This window comes from Schistocerca cancellata, chromosome 2, assembly GCF_023864275.1.
Source record: "Schistocerca cancellata isolate TAMUIC-IGC-003103 chromosome 2, iqSchCanc2.1, whole genome shotgun sequence".
NCBI classification, from domain to species: domain Eukaryota; kingdom Metazoa; phylum Arthropoda; class Insecta; order Orthoptera; family Acrididae; genus Schistocerca; species Schistocerca cancellata.
Window position 1 is genome coordinate 1,151,451,783 of NC_064627.1, and position 21,444 is coordinate 1,151,473,226.

General features: G+C 43.4%; 1 protein-coding gene across 1 annotated transcript in view; it reads right to left on the reverse strand.

Annotated features, from left to right (window-relative positions):
* LOC126161286 (cytochrome P450 9e2-like) overlaps nucleotides 1-21,444 on the reverse strand; it is an 88,198-nt gene that overhangs the window by 14,687 nt on the left and 52,067 nt on the right. The window contains exon 6 of the mRNA XM_049917025.1: nucleotides 10,179-10,400. Coding sequence (XP_049772982.1) covers nucleotides 10,179-10,400 — 222 coding nt within the window. The remainder of the gene's footprint in view (nucleotides 1-10,178; nucleotides 10,401-21,444) is intronic.

Genomic DNA, 21,444 nt, shown 5'->3' on the forward strand with positions numbered 1-21,444 from the left:
CTATCACTATAAACATACGCCGTTCAGGTTGAAGAATGCACCGGCCACAATTCAGCGATTATTAGATGAGATTTTAAGAGGACTGAAACCGAAGACATGCATGGTGTACGTAAATGACATTATAGTATTTTCGAAGGATATACCAGAACATGTATCGCGTTTAAGATAAGTCTTAAGAAGATTGCAGTTGGCACGGTTAACATTAACTTTAGAAAAATGTAATTTTGTGTAGACGCTGGTCAAATAATTAGGTCATGTAATCAGTGAACAAGGGGTTCAAACCGATCCTCAGTTAACAGAGGCAGTTCAAAATTTTCCGACACCATCTACAACGAAGCAATTACAATCTTATATTGGGTTATGTTCACATTATCGTAAATTTGTAAAAGATTTTGCTAAAATAGCCAAGCCATTAACAAAGCCTTTAAAGAAAGGGGTTAATTTCAGTGGATGGAGGAATGTCAGGAAGCTTTCAATAAGTTAAAGGTGAGATTAGTTTCTGGTCCGGTATTGGTGTTTCCGAATTTTGAAGAAGACTTCATCTTATCATGTGACGCTTCAAATGGCGCAGTAAGATGTGTTTTGGGACAAATGGTGAATGGACAGGAGCAGCTGGTGGCGTATGATTCTAGAAAGTTAAATATGGCAGAGCGGAATTATTCCATAATGGAAAAGGAGATATTGGCTGTAATAAATGGAGTAACGTATTTTCGTTGTTACCTTTATGGTAGGAACTTTAAGGTCGTGACAGATCATGCAGCGTTGAGATGGTTACTGGGACTCAAGGTCTCCTTCTAGTCGGTTAACATGGTGGGCTCCAAAATTAAGTGAATTTGACTTTGAAGTAATTCATAAGCCAGGGAAGAAACATGGGAATGCAGATGCATTAAGTAGCAGACTACACACAGTAGAAGTAACGGGTAAGATTGTCGCAAAGAGCACAAGCAGAGGATAAGAAATGCCAAAGTTTTAGAATTCAACCACATCTTATTGTGGAGGGAAATTTGTTGTGTAGAGTTACCCGGTGCAGACCAGGAGTAGTGGTACCAAAGAGTTTGAGAGAGGAATTCTTAAATAATGGAAAGACGAGTAGCAGAACAATTTTGGTGGCGCACTTGAAGAAGGGATGTGGAACATTATGTAGCAAATTGTGTGACATATGCACAGCGAGCGGATGTGTTGCGCACAGGAATTCCATTGCAATAGTTACCAGAGGCTTCCAAACCATTCAAGTTTATCGGGCTAAATATTTGTGGGCCGTTCAACAAAACACCGGCAGGGAATCGTTACGTTTTAACTATAGTTAATCACTTTTCGCGGTTTCTAGCCATGTTCGCAATACCAGACCAACAGGCAAGTACGGTAGCACAAGCTTTAGTCAATAACTGGTTATTGAAGTCTGGGGTGCCTGATACCACAATTATGGATCTGGGAACGAACTTCGTGTCCGAATTAATGTCACAGTTGTGTCGTTTATTGAGAATTAAGAAATTACGGACCAGTCCATTTCATCTGCAGGCGAATGTGAGAACGGAGCGAGTACATAGGACAATTTCGAAAATGCTAAGTTATTATGTGAATGGAAACCGTGATAACTGGGACATTTATCTTGTGTATGTGGTATCGAGTTATAACACTAAAATACATTCAGGGGTCGGAATGTCACCGTTCGAGGTAGTATAAGGAAGAAAGATGCCATCGCCATTTGACGTTCTATGTCCGAAATTGGGAGCTAAATGGGATGCAGTGAGGGAATTTGCACTGACAATACGGGAAGTCTGGAAGAGGGTACAGAAGGACGATACGAAAGCGTTAGAGAGGCAGGAAGAACCGAATAGGCGGTTGGGACCTCTACCACAGTACAGGGTAGGTCAATGGGTATTAATCACGAATCCATATACTCCTAAGGGAAAGACGAAAAAATTCTTGACGAAGTACTACGGACCATACCAGGTTGTGGAGATGACTTCGCCTGTGAATGTTAAAGTGCAGCTGCCAACAAAAACATCCATTATCCTCGTAATAGAGTAAAGCCTTTTAAAGGAATGTTGGACAGATTACCTCAATTGCAAGGAAGTGACCCGACTACCGAAACTAGGCAAAGCAAGCGGAGGAAGAAGGTCTCGGCGGAAGAACAACAGTGGACACATAATGTGTAATATTTTATGGCATGTTTACATTTTGTTTTTGTATCAAGTGATAATTTGCGTTTTGTGTGTGTGTGTGTGTGTGTGTGTGTGTGTGTGTGCGTTTTTTTCTATCTCTTTTTCTCGCATTTTGGTGTGTCCTATAATAATTGCGTTTTTGTTGTTTGTTGTTTTAGTTTTTTTGTCATTGTATTTGGGAGACTACTTTCTAGGGGCAGAGTGAACTATCGGGAATTTTTTAGGATTGGAAAAGGGGTAGTACAGGCAAGTTTTGTTCTTTTTCTTCGCAGGGTCAGAACATATGTGGACGTGTTGGATGATAGCCATGGGGATGCTGATCTGTGGTGGAACTGGACATCAACAGATAATGATCGAGTCCTTGCAGACAGGGGTACTGTATTCATGGCAGCCAGATATATCAGTAACAAGTCATAAGTGGTCGCTATGAACAACAATAGAGGTATGGAAGATCAGGAATGAAGTACGAAAATTACAGGAATCGTTCTCGGAAATGTATACTGAGGGGGGAAAGGAATCACATACTAAAAGAAGTCCTGGGGGAATATCAAGAATTACAGTTGACTTATAGTAAACTTAGGGAGCAATTGTCTCTTTTAGTGGAGAGTGTGCCACAGATGGTAACTAGGCGCAAGAGGGGATGGATAAATGCAGGGGGAAAGTATTGAAAACGGTGTTCAGTACAGTGGATGACGATGATGTCCGAGCACTGAATCAGTCAGTAATGCAGGTGGAACACGCGGTCAGTGAGGTTAGAGGAACCACAGAGAGGCACGCAAGACGTTTGTCAAGCCTAGAAACGAGGGTCTTGAACAACACCAAGCTCGTAGGAACCTTAGCGGAGGGGTTGACTCGATATGCGGGAGAGACACGGGAAGTTATAAGTAGCGATTTGGGGATGATGCAGAAAAGATTAAACATATTGGATGGTATGTTGACTACTGCCAGGTTGCTCAGGGAATTAGCAGACCGATTAAGTGAAGCACGTACAGAAGTTACAATGTTACAGGAAGCAGTATATCATATGGTAAATGGGCATCTTAGTCCAGTGTTAAACTCGCCAAACGATCTTTTTAGAGGATTGCAATTAGCGAAGAGGCAACTTCCACCGGATATAGAATATGTTGTGCAGGTAGCACGGGCCACTACACCAATATTCTTTCATGTGTCGTTGGTACGGGTGAGGACGGATGGGGCGCGAGTTGACATCGATGTCAGTTTTCCAATAGCCGGAGCTGACTCACGTTATGAGTGTTACACTATCCATCCATACCCAGTGAAATGGAAGGAGATCGGTAAATGGGTGCAGATTAGGACGCGAGATGTACTTTTCATTTCGGCGAACAGAGAAACTCACGGAGTATTACCGTTGTCATAGTTGGAGTATTGTACACACGGACGAGTGATGATTTGCCCTAATCGACCAGTTTTTACGGATAGTAGTACATGCGAAGTTGTATTGTTCCTGGGGATTACGAATGTCTCCAGTTATGAGAAAAAGGTTTTAATTGGACACACTCCTACTTCCAGAAGGTAGGGAGGCATTGGTTATATTCGGTATTTACGTCGATATGGGTGATGGTCACTTGTTATACCAATCAGGGAGCGGATAAAATAAGGAGGTTGCAACTGTGGGTAAGTGGAATAATTATAAATGGTATGGTTTGTGAGATTGTGGGGGAGGATTTCCATGTTCCAGCATCACATATGGGTGAAACAGCTTTAACTTTGTCACATAGGAAGTTATTTTATCTGGAAGGGGTTCTAGAGATATTACCAGTGAAGAATCGGACATATTTAAACTTCACGTTAAACCCATAGTTTTTGGAAACGTAACATTCTTTTATTAATGTACAGGAAGGATCTATCACGGTTAATAATGTATTGTAGTACACCTTCGAACGTTAAAACAGTATCGGAGCAACAGAATAATGACAGTGAACATTTCAACCACAGTGTGAGCCGTTTTTCTATTTTTCTTGAGTATAGCTTTGTGGAGAATGTGGAAACGTGGACCAGTCGAGGAGGTGCCAACACATCAGTTGCCAACGACATGGGTAACCAGTGTAAACAATGTACAGGTGTAGAGTTAGTGTTTTCATGTTCTCATTAGTTTTAGTCTGTGTGAACAAGCCACGGTCCACATCTGTTATATCTCGATTCAGTACGAATCTTATAGAAAGGAGGGAGCTGTGCTGTGCTAGTATTAGTCCTACTCGAAGGAAAGGGAACTAGTCACAGAATTCAATGAAGGCGCAGTTGGGCGATGAAATCTGGGGCCGCTAGCAGAGTGTGGTAACAGTCAAAAGCCAGCGGGGCAGGCAAGGTAAATATGGAACTCACAGGAGCAGAGCTTCGACGGCAGAGTTGCATGTACAATTTGTTTTGAGTGGAGAAACAATGAAACAGAATACTGCAGCATTGCTATGAGGTATTGAGATGTATGAGGCGAGAGCCAAGAGTGGCGACTTGCAAGTAGCGGACGTGTGGGAATTTATCCCTGCCATATTTTCCGTGTCTGCCTGACACTACATCAGAAACGAGGGGAAAACTGATATAAATAGATAGAGAATTTTAGCTTTGGACAGAGTGTGCCATGTTAGCCAAGCGTCGGGGTCCAGTCTAGCAGCAATGTTATAAGTATTCTGCATAAACTTGTATTCTGTTTTCTGTGTACTTGTTCTGGCTGTATTCCACATCTGTTACCAAATACCACTGTATCATTCTGCACTGCCCCTTCATGCTCTTGAACTTACTCGGCCTGCCGACAAAATATGGTGTGTTGGGTCTCGGCTTCAGCTTTGACATCTGGAGTCTCGGGTTCGACAGACTGACTCCACAACACTAAATTCATAATCGGATTTCGTTTCACGTGGAGCAGAAACCATTGAGTCTCGAGTACACTCAAATACAATAATGAGGATACGTTTTATGCTGTGCGTTACGTGAACGTCGACTCAGCAATGATAGGGGACAACAACTTTAGCGGCACATTTGACTCGGAAACCGCTGGCCAGCCACCTGGTCCAACTAACCCCCAATGATGTGACCATTTGTAGTAGAGACGTAAATGTCATTTAGTTTTCGAACAGAGGGAAATAATGGTAAAACTCAGCTGTTAGGCTTCTTAGGCAATCTGAAGGAAAACATGCTCTCAATCTTAGCTAGCAAAGTACTGTAACTTTAAACAAGAGAAATGCAAATTCCTGACTTTTTCTGCTTGAACTATGTGCGGCATAAAGGCGCACAGCTGCAATTTCACCATGCAATTAAATATTGAAGCCACCAGGATATCATAGCCGTCTGGTCATCTCTGAACTTACTCCATATCGGACTCTGAGGAAAGCGATTACATTTCAGTACTGCTACGCCGATAACGAGGCGATCAACAACAGAATTCCAAGCCACCAAAATGTACACATCTCCTCTTCCTCCACTTTTATGACGTGCTGTCCCGCATTTGCCATCGTTCGACAGTGACGTATCACAAAGCTTCCTCCATTAGTTCCAGTAAGTTTGGCAGCTTAAATGTCTTGTTATTTGTCGCGACAACTCCCTTAGCTTGGCTCCGCATCAATTCTACTGGGTTCAGATAGCCGTGGTACGGTGATAACTGTAAAAATGCAGCATTTATAGAGTGTGCTCGACTCTGTGAATATGGTTTTCCGTGATTCTATGACGCTTATCACTCATGGTCGTGTGAGACCACATCTGTCCTGTAAAACAGTGGTCATATTCAAACAAAGAGTATCTGATTTTTCATTTTTCCCCAAAAAATTTAATTGTGTAATGTTTTCTTAACTTCCAAATCTGTAACAATCTTTTATAATATGTGGATAATTAAGAATGTGTATTTGCAATGAAAACCAGAATTCTGCGTATGATATGTAATTAGAAATCAGAAGACATGCCTTTTTCTTCAAATAAGATGGTTAAGTATGAGTTAATTACCACGTATTGATAAATTTTATATTTAAATGATTTACATATTGAAACGGAACGAAAATAATTGTTGATCATAACGGGTTTCGAACCAATGCCCGCCAGCCCACTTAACTAACAAGCAACGACGCTACCTATTACATCACTATTACAAATAAATATTCAGTATATCATGTTACTCAATAAACTTCAAAGCTCATTTTCCTGTGTAAGTTGTGGAAAACATTCAGAGGAACTTGTTTGTAGCCATTAACGGTGTTCAACGCGCGTGTTTCAGTACGAAACAGGAAGCAGTGTCATCCATTTTCGCGGTACATACGGACAGTGAGACAATCCGAGCACAAGGAGCGCCTACAGAGACTGCGACTGTACACGATTTTGGAAGTAAAAATTATGTGGCTAAAGTATGATTAAGAAAAATGTTGATGGCTGTTAACACATCAGAATGTCTTAAGTTTCATTTACAGTGACGTAGTAATTCCCAAGAGCAGAACAACACCAGAGTACGAGAGATATGGCTGCTGACCTGTCATCGCGTTTGCGTTTGTTTACATCAGGTTTACCCTTATGATGAACGGAGTGTAATCACTTTCATGTCGTGCTGTCCATGTGGCCGCTGTGGCTGCTGGTCCTACGCTCCCACGCGTTTGACGTGGGTGTGATTCACCTGACTTACTGGCCCGACCGCCATACATTTACGTTCCCACAATTATTTAGTGGCACCTGAAGATGGAGCTTTAAGCCTCAAATTCGGTCGTAGAATAAATGAAGAAAATTACTGGTATTCTACAAGTGGTGAAAAATAGATTCTTCCGCATAACCGCCGATGCACCCCGGTTTCTTCCTGAAACTGCCAATGACAATAATCTCCACTTTCCGAAAATACCTCGAATAATCCAAGGCAAAATAGTACAGAAACTAACTTCCGCTTGTTCTGTGGTCGGTTGTATGGCTGTTTTCATAGTTTTCCAACTAGCCAACTTCCGTGGTCAGCAGTCACCGCTGATTCCAGAGGTGCTCCTAAACCTGCGACATTCGTAATCTTGATACTGATACACCTTCGTCCATTAATGACAAGATATAATAGGACAGACAATGTGATGTCATCGTTTCCATCATATGAGGACATAAAATTAAGTTTTCACACTGTTCGGCTGCTATGGGTCAGTGTCTTCATCTTCCACATGGTACTTCACTTATTGCATTTACGATCCTCTGTCAATCCCCAACATAAGGCGTGTTAAGACGTGTTCATATTCCATTAAGACATGTTCATATTCCATTTCAAGTAGTTTATTAATGAATGTCTGTCAGTTTACAGTATAACAAAACTTATTCGAAGTATAAATGTTATCAAGTGGCTTATACCAATGTTAGAAAGTGAGGAAACGGCCGTACTAAATAAATCTGTAACTGAGACGGTACTCGATAGCCTCCTCGTAATTTTTTCAAACTGAATTACAGTGTAATGTTCGGTTCCTAGGGTATGACTGTGAACCACGACCGTGATGTGGCCCACAACTGGAAGGTCAGCATCGGTAGTTATATGATCTGTCTTTTTCACTGCATTGCAGATCTAGATTTCAAATGACAGTGCATTTATCAACAGTGCTATAAAAACAAATAACACAAGAATCAGACATAGAAACAGCACACTGATCGAACGCCATGTCGTAGTTGTACACAATTACCTGCTGTTATTAGGAGTCATGTACCTTAAATATTCCAATCTAACTCAAGTGTGTACAAGCATTATCCCAACAGAAGCTCCTGTTACAAATCCACACAGATATCCTCGGTTGACGTGATACTGTATTGCCAACGCTGTCTGTTTATTGCCCATATGTAAAAGAATGGGTTACGCTAAAAAAATTGCACATAAATACAGGGAATTGAGGCACTAATTATAATAAAATACAATTTTGTCTGGCTGCCCACAACTGAAAAAAAAAACATTATTACGTGTGTTACAAAATTTTTTTAAATAATGTCTAGATACATATACAGTGGCGACTATGATTTCTGATTTTTGAATTTCTATGCCTCCAGACAAAACTGTATTTTATTTTAGTTAGTAGCACAATTCCCTGTTATATATATATATATATATATATATATATATATATATATATATATATATATATCAATTTTTTCTTAGCCTAAGGCATCCTTTTATGTATGGGCAATAAATACACTCCTGGAAATGGAAAAAAGAACACATTGACACCGGTGTGTCAGACCCACCATACTTGCTCCGGACACTGCGAGAGGGCTGTACAAGCAATGATCACACGCACGGCACAGCGGACACACCAGGAACCGCGGTGTTGGCCGTCGAATGGCGCTAGCAGCGCAGCATTTGTGCACCGCCGCCGTCAGTGTCAGCCAGTTTGCCGTGGCATACGGAGCTCCATCGCAGTCTTTAACACTGGTAGCATGCCGCGACTGCGTGGACGTGAACCGTATGTGCAGTTGACGGACTTTGAGCGAGGGCGTATAGTGGGCATGCGGGAGGCCGGGTGGACGTACCGCCGAATTGCTCAACACGTGGGGCGTGAGGTCTCCACAGTACATCGATGTTGTCGCCAGTGGTCGGCGGAAGGTGCACGTGCCCGTCGACCTGGGACCGGACCGCAGCGACGCACGGATGCACGCCAAGACCGTAGGATCCTACGCAGTGCCGTAGGGGACCGCACCGCCACTTCCCAGCAAATTAGGGACACTGTTGCTCCTGGGGTATCGGCGAGGACCATTCGCAACCGTCTCCATGAAGCTGGGCTACGGTCCCGCACACCGTTAGGCCGTCTTCCGCTCACGCCCCAACATCGTGCAGCCCGCCTCCAGTGGTGTCGCGACAGACGTGAATGGAGGTAAGAATGGAGACGTGTCATCTTCAGCGATGAGAGTCGCTTCTGCCTTGGTGCCAATGATGGTCGTATGCGTGTTTGGCGCCGTGCAGGTGAGCGCCACAATCAGGACTGCATACGACCGAGGCACACACGGCCAACACCCGGCATCATGGTGTGGGGAGCGATCTCCTACACTGGCCGTACACCACTGTTGATCGTCGAGGGGACACTGAATAGTGCACGGTACATCCAAACCGTCATCGAACCCGTCGTTCTACCATTCCTAGACCGGCAAGGGAACTTGCTGTTCCAACAGGACAATGCACGTCCGCATGTATCCCGTGCCACCCAACGTGCTCTAGAAGGTGTAAGTCAACTACCCTGGCCAGCAAGATCTTCGGATCTGTCCCCCATTGAGCATGTTTGGGACTGGATGAAGCGTCGTCTCACGCGGTCTGCACGTCCAGCACGAACGCTGGTCCAACTGAGGCGCCAGGTGAAAATGGCATGGCAAGCCGTTCCACAAGACTACATCCAGCATCTCTACGATCGTCTCCATGGGAGAATAGCAGCCTGCATTGCTGCGAAAGGTGGATATACACTGTACTAGTGCCGACATTGTGCATGCTCTGTTGCCTGTATCTATGTGCCTGTGGTTCTGTCAGTGCGATCATGTGATGTATCTGACCCCAGGAATGTGTCAATAAAGTTTCCCCTTCCTGGGACAATGAATTCACGGTGTTCTTATTTCAATTTCCAGGAGTGTATATGGTGGTTGATACTAGGTATGACGTAAACTGAAGTTAGCTGTATGTATGTGTAAACAACAGCCTCATTTGGTGTAATACTTGTAGATTCCTGAGTTAGATTGGAATATGGGTTGTTATAATTACGTTTTGTCTACATGACTATTTATAACGGTATGTAATTCTGTAATTGTAATAGTGGAATTATAATTGTGTATAACTGTGGCAGGGCGTTTGATCAATGTGCTGATTTTGTATCTGATTCTTGTATTATTCTTTTTATGGCACACTGGTGATAGATCAACGGTCAGTTGAAATCTAGATCTGCAGTGCCATAAAAAAGACAGATAGCATTCCGATTGATACTGTCCTTCTTTCTGCACTGAATGACAAAAAGTACGCCATCAAAATAAAAGTGTAAGATTTAAGTTTGTTTTGGTTTCCGTTTTTTTAAAAAAAAGAAAGCTCTAACTTACCGGAGATGACCATGTCGAGGTACTGGCAGCCCACGACCTGCTCATAGTCGGGCCGCCCGCCGCTCTTCTTCATGACTTGGTCCACCTCCTGCTGCAGCTTCGTCTGGACGTCCTGGTTCGTCGCCAGCAGGTAGCTGCAGAAGGTCATCACCGTCGACACCGTTTCGAAACCACCGAAGAAGAACAGAATTGCCTGTGCCGCGATATCGTCGTTGCTCAGACCTGCGAGATGGGAGGCAAAACAGACTGAAAAGGTCTGCACAAACTCAAATCAGTGCGGACTAAATAAACTGAGGCATTCGCTCTTTCATTCTCTGATGGAAGCATAACAGCGCTAGGAACGTTAGTGACATCCATCTTCATTGTGCTCGAAGTCGCAGGCATTTAGCAAATATCATTCTCGTACTACAAATCTTAGTCACCGACAACATTAACGAACGCTGGCAGAAGATATTTTCGTGCCGAGATTTGACCCGTATTCGATCAGGTGAAGGTGAATAGCTCCTAATCACAACAATTATAGCACTAATGATCATATTCTGAGACATGGGCGCACCCAGCGAGGGGCAGGGGGGGGGGGGGGTGGCAGCCGCCCCCCTAGAAGGTATTCGCAGTTTTTCACTACTTTACTGTTTTATTTAATAAGAAATGCTGCATGTTTTCTCGGATTTCACAAGTGCTTTCTTGTATTTAAAATGTTTATTAAAAGCAGTTTTTCACTGGTTTACTGTTTTATTTAATAAGAAGTGCTTTATGTTGTCTCGAGTCCTTGTTTCCTGAGACAAATATGACCGCCCGGGGGGGGGGGGGGGGGGGGGGGTACGCCCTTGATCTGAGAGCTCATCGCAGAGTCTCATAGAGCGAGGGAATGTGACACATTATCGTGATTTAAAATGTCGAAGGAAAACACCTTCAGTCGTCTAAATCTCCAGTTTATTTGAGCAACCAGTTTCAGCGCTGACTGTTCACGTTCCAGACAGACGTGGTCCAGTCAAAGCAACATACAATAACTGTAAGTAGGCTGTTTAGGTTTTTATGTTGGTAACGCCACGTAGCGCTCTGTATGAAAATCACTGACTGTGCTGTGCGGAGGCTGTGATTGGTTTGCATTGTTGGAGTATATGCTATTGTAGTGTTGGGCAGTTGGCTGTTAACAGCGCGTAGCGCTGCGCAGTTGGAGGTGAGCCGCCAGCAGTGGTGCATGTGGGGAGAGAAATGGCGGAGTTTTGAGAGCGGATGATCTGGACGTGTGTCCGTCAGAGACAGTAAATTTGTAAGACTGGATGTCATGAATTGCTATATATATTATGACTTTTGAACATTTGTAAGGTAAATACATTGTGTGTTCTCTATCAAAATCTTTCATTTGCTAACTATGCCTATCAGTCTTTAATGCCTTCAGTAGTTTGAATCGTTTATTTAGCTGGCACTAGTGGCGCTCGCTGTATTGCAGTAGTTCGAGTAACGAAGATTTTTGTGAGGTAAGTGATTTGTGAAAGGTATAGGTTAATGTTAGTCAGGGCCATTCTTTTGTAGGGATTATTGAAAGTCAGATTGTGTTGCGCTAAAAATATTCTGTGTCAGTTTAGTCTTGATCAGAATAGGTAAAGAGCGAAATGTCTGAGTACGTTCAGTTCTGCTCAGCTGTTTGAAAATCAAATAATGTAAGAGATTTATCAGCACAGTTATTCACTAATTTTTCTAAGGGGACGTTTCATAACTGGTATCCGTAGATTTCTTCTTAACTGAATGCTGGCCTCTACTTTGAGTGGACCAGAGGTGGGATTCTTCCCAAACGTCAATCAAGAGGCGTGAAGATGGGGTAATGTTCGGCTAGACCTTGTTGCTCACGGCTGAAGGTGTTCTGGATCGACATTTGACACCGAACAGCCGAGCTCCTGCAACCATTTGTATAAAGAGGGACTTACAGAATCGTGATTTCGTCTGTCAGACACAAATCTTGGAAACACTCTCCAATATTAATAACAAAAACACGTAACACTTAAAAACTCGGACAACGCGCCAGAACGAAAGGAGACGATCTCGACACTGAAGCCTGGCTACCGGCTTTACACGGGGCTGCCTGTCAGGGCCGCAGCTTCTGTCTGCACTTACTGTACGTAGCTGTTGTCTTCGACGCCAAACTTGTCTCTGCCGAGTTTTTATCGCTTAGTGTGTCTACTTGTGTCGTGTATTCTGTCGGATGGTTATTGGAGTTGTAACCGAATTACCCCTGGATCTCCGACAGCCGCCTGCAGCGCCTCGCCACCGGGAAACGGTCACTAATCACAGTGTATGTTACGGTTCCTAAGGAGCAGGTAAACTGTGTACAGCGTCCAGTCGTGAGCCGGCGAAAGTGTCTGTTAGCTTCCGAGACAGTCACTATACAAAATACCATAGTCAAAATAATCAAAAGCTCCTCAGCAACCGTTCGTTCAAGAAAATGCTACGTCGTAATCATAGACAGTCGGCTAATGCAGTGGTTCTCAAACATCTTTCCTCTGCCTCCAGCCCTCCCCCCTGCGAGGAAAAACACTATCAGACTCCCCACCCACCAGCCTATTTTATTAATGAAACTAGTCACTGTTATGTATTTTCTGTACCTTATACTCTCTCGTAACGAAATGCAAGTTAGAAGAATTTTACGCAACAGAAAAAAAATACTAGTTGAACTGTTATAACAAATGTACAGAGCAAACTGTTTACTTTCATCACATTTTCATTTACTCAAAAATTATGAAATGAAAAATATTTACCATTGCGCAAACAAGGATTATAAGGGCATTAAAAATTTAAGTTACAGTGCACAGTGTGACGCACGAGATTCCTTTTGAGAAGAAAGTTTCTGAAGACGTGGTGTAATAGCAGAAACAGCCACTCATTTAGCTCTGAACGATAATTAGATTTCATAGCTGCCAGAATTGAAAAGCCAGTCCTGCACAAGTATATTATTGCAAAACGAACCAGGCTCTTCACTGTGAATTCCTTGCTAATACGTACTCAAAACCCCAACAAAGACACTTCCTTAAATTTACTCTTCAGCGAAGCATCACTAGTGGTAACAAAAAGTTGTTGCTCCCTTATATTTAGACAGATGAACCAGCTGCATTTTTCAATGGATTTTTAATCCGATCAAATTTATCAAAATCGTCGCTGAGGTACTTGTCGAGATGATCTTACAGTGTAGCCTTATGAAGAAGGCCGTCTCTTAATTTCTATTGTAAGTGTTGGATTATCTGTTTCCTCTAACAGTGACACTGGAATGGGGAACATATCTAGCATGCCACTTTCCACTCAGTTTTGTCACAGTTCCAATTTCTTGATAAACGCCTTAACTTTTTCAGTCCAAGATAGTACAGTTGCCTGAATACCTTAAAGTGAAGCGTTAAGAATAATTAGTTCCTCAAAAATGACAGTCCGGTAACCCAGCCTGCCAGAGAGTGACTTTTCACCTCTAAGAAACAGAATCCCTCATTCCTCAGCTGAAACTTTCATTTAGTACTTTATTCCTTGCAATCCATTGAGTATTAATCAAAAAGGGCAGCTGAGTGTGTTCCGCTCCCATCTCCTCACGTAGCAAAAAAATGGTTCAAATGGCTCTGAGCATTATGGGGCTTAACTTCTGAGGTCATCAGTCCCCTAGAACTTAGAACTACTTAAACCTAACTAACCTAAGGACACCACACACATCCATACCCGAGGAAGGATTCGAACCTGCAGCCGTAGCGGTCGCGCGGTACCAGACTCTAGCGCCTACAACCGCTCGGCCACCTCGGCCGGCTCCTCACATAGCAGTTTCAAAGGCCTTCAACTTATAGATTTTGCCTTTGCAACATCAACTGTTTCTATAACTGTTTACAACGCTTCATGGAGTGGGCTAAGTTGTTTAGCGTCCACAGCCTCCCAATGTATCACGTAGTAAGACCAGACTGTATCAGCAGCTACGGCTTTAATTTTCGCTCGCAATCCCAAACACTTCGGGAGCTCCATCTGTGCACACTCAAATACACCTGTTCTTTAATATCCAGTTTTGATTAAAAAAAAGTACTGATCATGTCAAAAAGGCTTTGATGTGTTGCTGTTTTCAGTATCGGCTCACGGAAAACAGTTCCTCTCGAATGTTCGACTCATCAACGAAACGAACATCACCAATCAAACGAGCATCTTAACGAATATCAGTCGCTTCGTCCACTTGAAGTGCAAAACGTTTGTTACTCAATTTATGGAGTAAGTGTTCTAGTATATCATCAGAAATGTCTAAAATTCCTCTACACACTGTTGAGCAAATGAGCCATCGAGCATTGTTGATATTATATCAATCGCTGCTGGTACAACCAGAGGTTCTACAACTGTGTGTGTGGTTTCTTGCATTTAGTAGTCCTATACGAATCTCGTAAGAGGGTAAAAGGGCTTTAGAAGACACATTCGTAGTTTTAATATAGTTCTTCTAGGTTACTTCTTCGAGGTAGACGTTAAAACATTTAGTTTCATGACAAGAAATTATTTGGAACCCGTCAATTCAGGATGTTTGGATACAAGGCTTGTTAGGCTTCATGCTGTCAGCAGCTAAAATGGTTAAAGAAATTACGCACAGCTAACGTTTTTTCACCACTGACAGTAGTTTTCGGGAATAGTTCTTATCACAGCCTGTCGTTTTCAAAAAATGGTTCAAATGGCTCTGAGCACTATGGGCCTTAACGTCTTAGGTCATCAGTCCCCTAGAACGTAGAACTAAGCACATCACACACATCCATGCCCGAGGCAGGATTCGAACCTGCGACCGTAGCAGTCACGCGGTTCCGGGCTAAAGCGCCTAGAACCGCACGGCCCCCGCTGCCCGCCCTGTCGTTTTCGCTTTTGGAGTATCTCCCTCCCCTCCCCCAGTTGTGGACGACTGGTGTCTTCATGTGTGTCGCTAACCAGGAACCGCTTCATACTGCAGTAAGTCTTCCTCGCGAAATCTGAAAGACTGTAATGAGGCATCGAGGTACACGAGCCAACGCCTGCAATGCGCGCGGTAGTTACGGACTGCAGCCGTCACACCGCAGCCGTCAACGGTCGATTCCGCCGATGGCCGACGTTACCCAGCTCGCCCGATCATTTCAAACCATGCTGAAAACATGGCCCCGTTCTGATCGTCGTCGACCGCGTCTGGCGTAACACCAACGTCGGGCAAAATTCAGTCCCGATCAACAGCATCTTCTTTGTTCGAAGAAAAAAAAAATTAACGTAACTGCTTTGTCACTAAGATTTTTTTGGTACACCGCGACCCCCCTACTTCTCCCGCCCCTAGAAGTCCCACCCCACAGTCTGAGAACCACTGGGCTAATGCATTACTAATGGCCCTATTCTGTGCTATGTGTTGTTAGCGGATCACAGAAGCCGGCAGTCTTAACACCAAGTCATGTGGAGTAGAATTTGTAGCAAATTTATTCGTACGTAATTTCTTATGGCTAAACAATGGTCATTGTTGAAAAGCTGTGAGGACGGGGCGTGAGTCGTGCTTGCGTAGCTCAGTTGGTAGAGCACTTGCCCTCGAAAGGCAAATGTCCCGAGTTCGAGTCTCGGTCCGTCACACAGTTTTAATCTGCCAGGAAGTTTCATATCAGCGCACACTCCGCTGCAGAGTGAAAGTCTCATTCTGGGAATGTAATCGTTGATGGCTAAATACTGTACTCACGCCGAAGGTCAACTAAATGGAAAATGGAAAGCTCACTTGTTGGCTCGGGCAACGCTTCCCGACCAGGCACCGTTTACTGCGAGACTGCTGCTTGCAGGGAGCTTCGCATGTGGCGGATCCTAGCTGCCGAACTATTCCTCTGGTTGTCCTTTAGAAGATGTCCAGTGCTGCCTCATCAGGAGTCCTGTCGGCGTCTGAGGTCTGAACCTGAAAGGCAGGATCCCGCAGAAAGCGGCGGCGCCACGCTTAGAGCTTCAGAAGTGCCTCGTAATTCCCGTGTTTGTGTACGCTGTGGAGTACATTAAGAACTGTTGCTTTGTTTTAGGACCTGCCGTAGCATGCCTAACAACACGCGTGCGCAGAGTGCGGCTGCGTCATGGCCCGAGTGTGTGTCGGCTTTGATCGGTACGTCTCGGAAGTACTCGGTACTACGCGGCAGTTCACGTAGTGGAGCGATGAGGCGCTGATTCTTCTGGCATGTGGTGCAGCATTACTCCTGTGCACTCTCTGTGTGTTGCTCGCTATTTGCTCGTGGTTTAAAGGAAGCGTAAAAGAACACGCTGAAAAAGAGGCAGTCTAGCGATGTATTGTCACAAACATTTATGTGTGAGTAGGAGTTGCAACACATTTTCGAACGGAAGGATCAAATTTCTCAGTGTCTGTTATTCAGTCACATAATCGAATGACACCGCAAATGCACCACAGAAAGACGTTGCAACACAATGTACAAGGAATTTAAGGATTTGGTTGGCGGTGAACACGAAAACAAGTTGGCGGACTTAGAAAGGTTCGGGGCAGTCCTGCACAGCAAGCCGATCCAAACGTGAAAATCATTGTGTTTATGCTGCATCTATTTGAACGTATTTTCTTTTAGAAATCCAATGTGTTTAGAGCCCAGTCTACTGCTTCTTACTTTTGAACGGCAAGAAGCTAGCGGCCTATCGTTAAAAGCAAAGTACAAAACAGAGCTCAAAAGTGCCCGATCTAACTAATCATTCAGCAACGGCGAATTCATTAAAGAGCGCATTGCTGGGACAGCGGAATTCGTGACGCCATTGGAGGTACAAAAGTTTTCCGGAATTCTTCTTTTGTGACAAACAATAGCTCGCCGCGTTGCTGTCATGGCACCGAGTGCCTGCAGGCAATTAACTAACAATGCCAACAAGTTCATTGCGGTCACGATTGCTTTGGACATGTCATTTCGGACACGGCACATCACGCGATTTATGTTCGCGGAATCGACAGCAACACGTACGTAACAAAAGAACCGTTAGAACTTTTGTCAATGAAAAGCTCAAGGGGAGGGATCGAGTTGCTGAAAATGGCAACTGAAGCCGTTGGCATCAACTGGAACATCTTCGTCTCAGTTACCACCGATGGAGCGCAAGAGGTGCATTGCTGCGCAGAAAACTACAACAATCAACAGATGATTTGTACGGATTTCATTGTTTCGCATATGAAGAAACACTTGGTGCTACATTTTCAGAGATGGAGCACGTTCTGAAACTGCTGGTGCGAATAGTAAATTATCTAAAGTCACACGGGCTATTACATCGTCAGTTTAAAAAGTCTTTGATGGAACTGCAAGCACAGTAAAATGGTTCAAATGGTTCTGAGCACTATGGAACTTAACTTCTGAGGTCATCAGTCCCCTAGAACTTAGAGCTACTTAAACCTAACTAACCTAAGGACATCACACACACCCATGCCTGAGCCAGGATTCGAACCTGCGACCGTAGCGGTCACGCGGTTCCAGACTGTAGCGCCTAGAACCGCTCGGCCACCCTGGCCGGCTCAAGCATAGTATAGAGACGTGGTGTACTACTGTGACGTACGTTGGTTAAGTCGAGGGGACGCCTGGAACAATTTTTTAAGTTAAGACCATTTATAATAGTTGAACTTATGAAGGACAAAACGAAAGCAGGAACCAACACTAAAAACCGAGCGGGGTAGCGCAGTGGGTAACACACTGGACTCGCATTCGGGAGGACAACGGTTCAAACTTGCGTCCAGCCATGCTGATTTAGGTTTTGCCATGTTTCCCTAAATCGCTTAAGGCAAATGTCGGTATGGTTCCTCGGAGAGGCGACGGCTGATTTCGTTCCACGTCCTTCCCTAATCCGAGGCTGTGCTCCGTCTCTAATGACCCTGTTGTCGACGGGACGTTAAAGTCTAATCTCCTACTTCTTCTCCAAAGGTTGAACATCCGGAATAGACTGCAGGCCTCGTATTCGTAGTTGACGTGACTGCACACCTGAACACCCTCAATAAGAACACGTTGCAAGATGAGAAGCAGTTAATGTCTGATTTAAATGAGGAAGATGGATGCACTTACAATGAAAATTACATTGTGGAAGGGATAACTTAAAAAAAAATAAAAAAAAACACCGCCTATTTTGTTAATCTCTCTGGTGTTAAATAAAATGGGAGTTTTGAACATTTCGCTTCGGTGCTGGAAGAAATACAGGAACTGTTTCCAAGTTGTTTTCAGGACACTGCTAACGGCACAGTTGTTTTCAAGACCATTTGTTGTAACTGACAAAGAACTCAGAGGTGCTGTCCAGTCTTCGAAGGAAGCACTTGATTCACGACGTCCAGAAACAGATGGCTTCAGTATGACAATGTCAATAATTACCGTGGGATACATATGGTGCCTGAATGTGACATATTGATTTGCTCAAACTGGTAGCGAAAATAAAATAAACTAACCTGGCAATTTGCACGGCTGTTTGACGATTTTCTTTGTTAAGTATTTGACAAGCCGATGTCCCACTTCCACAGTGACTGAACAGAGATTTGGTGTATCAGTTGAAAGCACCCCCGTTCATTTACAGGTTGAACTGATCGATCTGCAGCGTTATTCCCGATTAAAAGGCACATTCTAGTACGTTAAAACTGTCGAGGAGTTCTACGAAATTCTTCCTCGGAAAGAGTCTCCACGTCTCCATAATGAGACTGCAAAATTGATGTCCATGTGTGGATCAAATTATGTGTGTGACAGATTTTTTTTCGACATTGAAACTAAATAAGTCACGATTACGACGCAGCCTGAGTGATGACAACACGATAAAATGCTTGCGTCTGCCGTTGTGCCGACAGTTGGTAGTAGATAGACGAAAATTTTCTTTTTGTTTCTGAAATATTTCGTTGAGAGTTATAGCCATGGCACTGTCGGTAGAGATGTGTTCAAATGTGTGTGATATCTTACGGGACTTAACTGCTAAGGTCATCAGTCCCTAAGCTTACACACTAATTAACCTAAATTATCCTCAGGACAAACACACACACCCATGCCCGGGAGATTACTCGAACTTCCGCCGGGACCAGCCGCACAGTCCATCAGGTAGAGATGTGTTAGGTAAAAATTTTTGTTTCCTTTCACACTTAGAAATGATGATTTATTCCATCCATAATAGCGTGCTATAGAGACTGTTTCCTTTTGCATCATTTTCTATATCTCAGCGGAAATGTTGTAGGAATTTTACATGGAGCTGTGTGGATCACACAATATTACTGACGTACTGCCGTTGAGAACTGAACTTCAATTGACTTTTTTATTGTTTTCGTTGGTACATGCTGTAAGTAGGCTGTTTAGGTTTTCATGTTGGTAACGTCACCTAGCGCTCTGTACGAAAATCACTGGCTGTGCTGTGTGCAGTCTGTGGCTGGTGGGCATTGTTGAAATAGTCGCTATTGTACTGTTGGGCAGTTGGCTGTTAACAGCGCGTACTGTTTCGCAGTTGGAGGTGAGCCGCCAGCAGTGGTGGATGTGGGGAGTGGAGTTTTGAGAGCGGATGATCTGGACGTGTGTCCATCAGAGACAGCAAATTTGTAAGACTGGATGTCATGAACTGATATATATATATATATATATATATATATATATATATATATATATATATATATATATATCAGTTCATGACATGCACAGAGCATAACTTATAGCTAACACTTGGTTCAAGAATCATGAAAGAAGGTTGTATACATGGAAGAGGCCTGGAGACACCGGATGTTTTCAGATAGATTATATAATGGTAATACAGAGATTTAGGAACCAGGTTTTAAATTCTAAGTCATTTTCAGGGGCAGATGTGGCCTCTGACAACAATCTATTGGTAAAGAACTGTGGATTAAAACTGAAGAAACCGCAAAAAGGTAGGAATCAGGGGCAGATGTGGCCTCTGACAACAATCTATTGGTAAAGAACTGTGGATTAAAACTGAAGAAACCGCAAAAAGGTAGGAATTTAAGGAGATGGGAGCTGGATAAACTGGAATATCTAGAGGTTGTAGAGAGTTTCAGAGAGAGCATTAGGGAACGATTGACAACAACGGGGGAAAGAAATACCGTAGAAGAAGAATAGGTAACTTTCAGAGATGAAATAGTGAAGGCAGCAGAGGATCAAGTAGGCTAAAAGACGAGGGCTAATAGAAATCCTTGTGTAACAGAAGAGATACTGAATTTAATTGATGAAAGGAGAAAATACAGAAATGCAGTAAATGAAGCAGGCAAAAAGGAATACAAACGTCTCAAAAATGAGATAGAGAGGAAGTGCAAAATGACTAAGCAGGGATGGCATTACAAACATTCATATACTAAGATCGCATTAATGCACTGAATTTAAAATTTAGAAAACATGTTTTTTTATTTATAAGGTAATGAACATATAACATTACTACAATACTTATTTACAATGAACACATTACTGCACTGTGTAAGGGGTCCATTATACAGGATGTTACAGAAAGGTACGGCCAAACTTTCAGGAAACATTCCTCACACACAAAGAAAGAAAATATGTTATGTGGACATGTGTCCGGAAACGCTTACTTTTCATGTTAGAGCTCATTTTATTACTTCTCTTCAAATCACATTAATCATGGAATGGAAACACACAGTAACAGAACGTACCAGCGTGACTTAAAACACATTGTTACAGGAAATGTTCAAAATGTCCTCCGTTAGCGAGCATACATGCATCCACCCTCCGTCACATGGAATCCCTGATGCGCTGATGCAGCCCTGGAGAATGGCGTATTGTATCACAGCCGTCCACAATACGACCACCAAGAGTCTCTACATTTGGTACCGGGGTTGCGTAGACAAGAGCTTTCAAATGCTCCCATAAATGAAAGTCAAGAGGGTTGAGGTCAGGAGAGCATGGAGGCCATGGAATTGGTCCGCCTCTACCAATCCATCGGTCACCGAATCTGTTGTTGAGAAGCGTACGATCACTTCGACTGAAATGTACAGGAGCTCCATCGTGCATGAACCACATGTTGTGTCGTACTCGTGAAGGCACATGTTCTAGCAGCACAGGTAGAGTATCCCGTATGAAATCATGATAACGTGCTCCATTGAGTGTAGGTGGGAGAACATGGGGCCCAATCAAGACATCACCAACAATGCCCGCCCAAACGTTCACAGAAAATCTGTGTTGATGACGGATTGCACAATTGCGTGCGGATTCTCGTCAGCCCACACATGTTGATTGTGAAAATTTACAATTTGATCACGTTGGAATGAAGCCTCATCCGTAAGAGAACATTTGCACTGAAATGAAGATTGACACATCGTTGGATGAAC